Here is a 7,313-nt window from a genome sequence, read left to right as displayed (position 1 = left end):
CTCGTAACAGCAGCTCCGGGTAGGTGGCTTCCACGTGGCTGATAGGATTATGCCCTTTTTCAACTCGCTAATACCCCGTGGATATTTAGGGCATACAACCAATTTAAAAGAATCTCGGATTTATAGGGAAAAAGTTGGCAGTTACCCGAAAAGATAATATTTTCAGGATTCGTGCATTAAAACCCCAATCCAAAATCCTATTTCTTAAGCTACACGAAACTCATGACCAAAGTACCCCACTACCTGAAAACTCCATTTTTACATGTTTCTACCAAAAACAATTGTGGTCTAAACAATGATTTTGATCACACCAAATCTACCCAAATCACAAACTTGTCTAATACAAGGGTGAATCCTTAAATATCTGGTAAAAACCAGAAGGCCATTATCAAGAACAAATAAAATGGGTAAAATAAAAAAAATAAAAAAGGGGTTGGAAAATATATATAATGATTGGAAAACTTACATAAATTTGTTCGCGGGAACGAGGAGATTTTCGACTAGAGAACGGGAAGCAATAATGATCCCACGGAGTTGAAGGTACTTTGATTGCTTTGCTTCTTTTGCTTAGAGAACATGCAAAGAAAACCTCGAGTTTTCCTTTTTTTCTCTCTGGTTCGTGCTTTCTGAGGGGTGAAAATAAGAGTGATGAAGACGAAGAAGGTATATATATAAGTCCTGGTGGGGAAATCAAAGGTCGAGAGGATCTAGGCCATCGATTTGTATTAAAAATGATCCAAAGGATCATATTCAATTATGAGAACTGGCAGGAAAAAGGTCCTATGAAAGGACGTGTGCAGAATAAGGAGGTACTCGAGTACACTCGGTATGCAATCCCCAAACAACACTTGTTTGCACTAGAGTGAGGTAGGTGGGCACGTTGTTTGAAAGTGAAGTTCAAAAGTTTCATTCTCATAGGATTCGAACCAACACTTTTGAGGGGCCAAAATGATACATCTAAATTTCGAGAATGAACAAATGAGCCTCGAAATGTAGGCTTGAAAAGCATAAGCTCAGAAATAGCAAGCATTGGTTGAACACTTGTATAAATATGTGATTCCTGATCTATTGTTGTTGGCGATCAAGCACAAGTTGAAAGGTTCGAGCATAGGTTTCAAGCTCGAAAGAATGAATCTTCTCTCGAGCATGTAGTATTATTCGAGCCTTAGTTGCAAGCTCAAAGGCATTGGTCTCCGAAGACTGAGTTTGAAGAAACCACAAGGTGAGGAGGAGGCTGACTGAAATAACGAGCTCGAAGTCTTGGTCGACCTCAAAAGCGTGTTAACCTTGCATTCAAGATCAGCAACGCGTTTTGCGCATGACAGTTGTTAGGAATTCCCTATTTCTTAGGGATCATTGTTATTAGATATTAAATCTCAATTATCATGAGATATTATGTAATTAATGTATATATTTACTTTTATTTCAAATTTGAATAATTGATTGTAATTTCCCTGAATCAGTGGAAGATATTCTCCTAATTAACCAGATTTATAAATAGTCTGGTATTTTTCATTTGTTTTGACACATAAATTGGCACGGAGAATACTCTGTCGAGTTGCTCTAAAAAAGCTTTGAGAGAGTATTATGAATCAATAATATTGACTCGTACACTAGACAGATTTTTACTGCTGAACCACGTAAAAATTCTATTGTTCTTTTCTTCTTTTCTGAAATATTATTTAGTACTCTTCAAGTTAACATTTGAAGAGGGATTTTGGCAATACACAATAATTTAGGGGCAAAAATAAATGCAAGCAATAACTCAAATATAAATATGCATTGTCTTTTTTGAAATCATATTTTTTAAGCATTTTGCTCAAATTTCCCCACTTAAATAATATATAAGAATAATTCAACCTTTTAATTATTTTATATCAAATCATTTAAGCACACTATGACAGAGAATTTTGAAGAAATAATTATAATAATTGGTACACCAACTCAACTACCCATCTTTTACTTCCTATTATTATTCAAAGAACTTAATGAGCAATAATAGATTATTCCTTAATGACCCAATAACACAAAATAAATAATGGGGCAGTTAATAATAAAAAAGAAAAAAGAAAAAGACACTAGCACGAACTTTATGTTCATATCACTTCATCCCCGCTCCAACTGCGCTTGAGTTTGGGACCCGTTGGACCATCCTCCCCTAATATTTCACTGGGCAACTTAACATTCCCAGGCAAAGCATTCTGAATCTTCTCCAACTCATCGGCCGAGTCGTAAACAATTCTCGGACCCCATTTCCTCAAATAATTTAGCCATGTCGGCTCAACTATGGCAGACCCCAGATACTCACCCGCCACAACTGAGAACCCTTTCTCCGTGTCCATAACAAATTTGCTCTTGGCAGCATCATTCCTTATTCCAAGCTCCCCAACTCCTTGCATAACTGTACCCGGCTTTCGGTAAAGCGCATGGCCGTTAAGAGACGCGTAGGCCACCGGCTTATTGCCACCACCGAATTCGAGTTCGGAAGCTTCGACCCATTGACCTTTGCTGTGCTGGGAAAAGTAGAGAAGCCATAACTCTCCGTTAAAATTGCTGACTCTGAGCGTCAAGTGCTCCCAGTCTCCTATGTGTTCGCCGATTTTCCCCAAAGGGATATCAAGAGGCCCCACCTTAGCTCTTGCTGGACCATTAAAGGGGAAGAACAACCATATCCCTATGTCGGTGAACGTGGACCCCAACATTGGTTTGGGGTGTAAGTAAACTTGAGCACTACTCAAATCTCCCTTTTTCACTTTCTCTTTTGCATCTTTGTCCACCGGTAAGTCCAGCCAAAACGACCCGTCGTTTGCCCCACCTACAGGGAGGTTTGACCCATCGTGTTCGATTTTGATCCCAACGGGTTGTGTCAATTCTTCTCCCTTTCTGTATAAAAGTGCTCCGTTATCAAAGTACCAGTTTACTGAAGAAGGAAGGAACTTTTCGTCTGGATGAAAGTAGATCAAAGGAGAGTAAGCTCGAAACAATGCCTCAACCTGCTCCAAATTAGGCATCGATGAATACTTGTTAGGATTCCCGTTCTTCAAACAAGCCAAGGTTGAAGTTACTGCACTTGTACTACTTCCCCCGTTTCGAACAGTGAATGTACCAATCCTCACTCCAGGAGATTCCATCCCTCTGTTTGTTGGGCGAAGACTGTAGACATCAAAACCATTTGCTTCGTCGCTGCTTGGTTCCTTTTTCTGTCCCCAGACCCACGTCTCGTCCTCGCAGGGCTCCGTAAGGTCCGAACGTACACATCGGACCTTGTCGAGGGACGGCTTTTGTGGTGTGTTGGTGACAACGATGCCAGCAGCTTTGTAGCCCTCTGGAGGAGTCGGCAGCCAAAGGTAGCCGTTGCCATCTCCCTTTATGTTGCGAGACGTGCTGCTCCAAATGAGAGTGTAGTCAATTGGTTGCGTTAGAACTGATGATGAGCCATTATTAGTAGTTTCTTTGGCAGCTAGTGCCCATCCGAAGAGGGGCTTGTTGTTGGGTTGGCAGTAAAATCCTAACAAGTGGAAGCCTTCTGGAACGGGCTCGGGCTCGTAGAAGGTCGCCCCAAGGTTGTCTGGTCCTCCCTTAGTGGCTGACCAAACTTTGTTGAAACTTGTTATTTGACAAACTTCAAGCTCTCCCAAATCTATGGTTCCTTTAGCAAAACCTTCACCTGTAAAATATATTCATGATCATTAAAAGAACAATATCTAAAAGCAAAGCTATTAAGTAGAATTTATATATATGCACACACATATAATCATAGATTGAATTGAATAGGTACCTGGTGGCCAAGAGGGTAGCGGAGATGAAAGCTTGAAAACAGTTTTAATGGGCAAAGCAGAGGAAGAATTTCCCATTATTTGGTGAATTTTTTTTAGACAAATGGATATGAAATGAGTGGGATATGTCTATCTTTTGTCTCTACGAATTAAGGAAAAAAAACTTGAGAACCTGATTCACTTTTGTGTATTAGATGTACACCAATGGGTTTAGCTGAATAAGTTAAAGCGGATGGGACTACATATTTATACATTAATTATAGTCGCTACACATAAAGCATTTCAAGTAATCAAACATTATAATAATGACCTGGCCGGGGTTTGTAGGCTTTTTGACATTTTGAATATAGTATTACTCTTCTATACGGTACGTGGTGGACCACCAAATGGAGAATCCGATAAACATGAATCACACAATTCAGAATTTTATCTGTGTATATTGCAAAATATTTAACACGTGATCAGTATTGGTTAAGTGTTACACAGGAAACAAAATTATATTGTACATATAATAATAATAATCATATTTTCTTTGTATACTATAATATTGTGCACCTAATCATATTTGATCGTTTTTGTCGGATTGCATATTATGTCAATAGTAAGAACCCGTCAAATTTATCAATAGTAACTATTAATTCTGATTGGTTATGAAGCTTTAACAACTCCTTAATCACCAGCTACAAGTTATTTACATACCTTCACGTTCCAGGGTTTATGGTAAGAAGAGAGGGTACTACCTCTTTTCGTGGATTCAAGATTTGCAAAATTTTGATATGTAATTTATGTTTAACTAAAAATATATAGTTACACAGAAATCAGAAACATTGAAAGGTATAATTAATAATAATAAAAAGTGTAAAATATAAGGGTTAAATAATGTCTCTAAATTCTATTAATAAACATAACTTGATATTTTTCAATTTATATGTAACTTAAGTACATGTACGTAAAAAAAACCTACGTAACTACATGTATGTAAATCTTGCTTTTGTTTTGATTTTGTTTTTTTGTTTTTATGAAAGGCCTCTTCCAATAAAGGGGAAGAACAAAGACGGCACAATGCATTATCTTGCTTTATTTGATTTGTGTCATCCTAGTCATTATTATGTCCCACATAAAATGTGTACTAGTTCTGCCTAGATTTACCTTTTAAGTTCCACGCTAGGTACAGTCATCTTCTTACATAATTGTGTTTATAATTATATTTAAACTTGTTACTTTTATTATCATCTGGTAAGTTGCCTTTCATCTTTTACTTATAGAAGTTATATTTTTAATATTTTATTAAATCATTGTTAGATCCTTAATTGTTAATTGTTATAAAATAGATTTAACTATTTGTGAAATTTGAATAAAATGTTATTAGATTACGCAAATGAAATAAACACACCATCCTTAATTGTTAATTGTTATAAAATAGATTTAACTATTTGTGAAATTTGAATAAAATGTTATTAGATTACGCAAATGAAATAAACACACCATAAAAAATAATACTATTTAATATTTTAAGTAAAACTATTGTAGAAACTCTATCAAACATTGAATTTATTAAAATAAGTTCTTTTTTTTTTTGGTAATTATTGATGGTACTCCAATTGTGTTCCCCTTCATTATTATGCTTATCCGTGAAAATCAACCCATTCACAACAAAGAAAAGTCGATGCACAATGTTGATATGTTATTTTTATTTTGAATAAATTTATATAACATGTGGTTCAAGTGCTAATTATTCTAATCGATGGCGAATCTTATTTAATAAATTGCATAAAGCTCTCCACCAACCATATATAATATACTCAGCATTTATATTGATTTTTTTTTAATCAAACTAAAGTATTCATAATTTTTTTTGTAAATGTTTACTTTTTAAAAAAACATGACTATGCCTAAGCACTTATACAATTTGGCTAATCATGATCGATGATTGGTATAAATATATATAAATACACATTACGTGTTAATTTATATTCTATGCACAAAAATATTTTATTCACATACAAATACTTTGAATTTCATCATGTACAAAAATTTCATTCGATCATATTTAAAATGACTAATTTCTGAAGAGTGGCCCCCATTTATACTTATCGAAAGTGGCTTGTTCTGAACAAAAGGTCAAACTACCTATTCAATTTACTAAATTGTGAACATGGCAAATATGTAATTGATGGCTCATGGCGATGGTTTCACAGATAAGATGATAAAATGAAACAAATATTCGGAGGTTTAACATTCTATTTGTGTCGTAATTTTTTAATGCACGGAACATGGAAACACGTTGTTAATATTCTCGAAAAATAAAACAAAGTAATTATGAACATCTGTGAAATAGGAAAATTATTCTCATATTCACTTAAAAAAAAATTAAAACACACAAACACATACAAAAATTATGAAGAACGTTTTCATCATTAGATAATAAAACATGATTTTATTATTAAAACTAATTATTGGCCAATTATGAAGATATAATGTGAATAGAAAAAGAATCTAGCATCGATATATTAATTTTTTATTTGACCACGTCGATAACCTCCAATATATGTATTATATATATTAGTTGGAAATGATCTTGATTAGGGACATATTTAATTAAGATTTGTAAATTATTTTTTATTTGGAGAATGGGATGGGGGACAGGACCAACTCTCTATTGTTAAATGCGGCATTTTATTAATTGTATAACTATTATAAATTGTATAAAAAATTCAAAATAATTTCCACGCCTATGTTTGGACAAAATTTTCTTAGCAATATTTGTTTCAAAAAATGGAAATTACCACACCGAATCTTTCTCAGTCATCGCTATACCGTGACATGTTTTCCCTCTCGACTCAATCAACTTTTAGGGCATACCCTTCATGTTACAAAAATTTGACAGAAACAAAAACTAGCTACCTGTAAGAAAAATCTTTGTTGCTTAAGTCAGTTCTTTTTATCCCTAGATTTTGACAGAGTAACGGTATATCAAAGATTCTAAAAAACTCTCTCTCTTTCATTACAAAGTCGACTTGTGGTATTGGTATTCATTCAAATCCAACATTCATTAACTAAGTTAGTTAAAGAGGCTTTTGCCTATTCTTTTAACACATATATAAAGGGGTCTCGGCTCATCAGAGAGACACAGAAAACAGAGAGCTAGAAGAAACAGAGAAGATAGATAGAAAGTGAGACAAGAGAACTAGAAACTACAAAGAGAGAAAGAGAAGTATATGCACGATAGAAGGAGAGAAGAAGCTGGCATAACACTATGAACGGATGTGTTATGATGATTAGTTGTTGTTGAGTAGTTCTGAGTTTACTCACCATTGAATCTCTCATTGTTTGGTGATATACTTCTTAACTGTTGTTATTTTGTACTTCTAAGTTCTTGATTAATAAAAGGATAGTATTCAACTGGATGTAGAGTCAAAGATCACATTGATCTTTGATCTTGAACCAGTATAAACTCATTGTGTCGTTTACTTTCTGTTTTGACCCTTTTATTCCTCTTAATTTTGATTTCATACATTATGGTGTTCTAAGTTGGAT

General features: G+C 34.6%; 1 protein-coding gene across 1 annotated transcript; it reads right to left on the bottom strand.

The window, feature by feature from the left end:
• Positions 1-1,851: 1,851 nt before the first annotated feature.
• On the bottom strand, positions 1,852-4,012 carry LOC133782241 (hypothetical protein At1g04090-like). The gene is made up of 2 exons (XM_062221482.1): positions 3,779-4,012; positions 1,852-3,667 (listed from the first exon to the last, which is right to left on the bottom strand). The coding sequence occupies exons 1-2, from the start codon at positions 3,852-3,854 to the stop codon at positions 2,097-2,099; spliced, it is 1,647 nt and encodes a 548-aa protein (XP_062077466.1). The 5' UTR covers positions 3,855-4,012; the 3' UTR covers positions 1,852-2,096.
• Positions 4,013-7,313: the final 3,301 nt, after the last annotated feature.

This window comes from Humulus lupulus, chromosome 6 (genome assembly GCF_963169125.1).
Source record: "Humulus lupulus chromosome 6, drHumLupu1.1, whole genome shotgun sequence".
Classification (NCBI taxonomy): domain Eukaryota; kingdom Viridiplantae; phylum Streptophyta; class Magnoliopsida; order Rosales; family Cannabaceae; genus Humulus; species Humulus lupulus.
Note: the sequence above shows the minus strand (reverse complement) of the source record. Positions and strands in the feature narration are given on the sequence as shown.

Excerpts from the sequence above, each read along its gene's own strand:
- LOC133782241 (XM_062221482.1), bottom strand. The coding sequence starts at position 3,854 with ATGGGAAATTCTTCCTCTGCTTTGCCCATTAAAACTGTTTTCAAGCTT. Across the intron at positions 3,668-3,778 it reads GCTACCCTCTTGGCCACCAG|GTGAAGGTTTTGCTAAAGGA; the intron begins GTACCTATTCAA and ends TATATTTTACAG.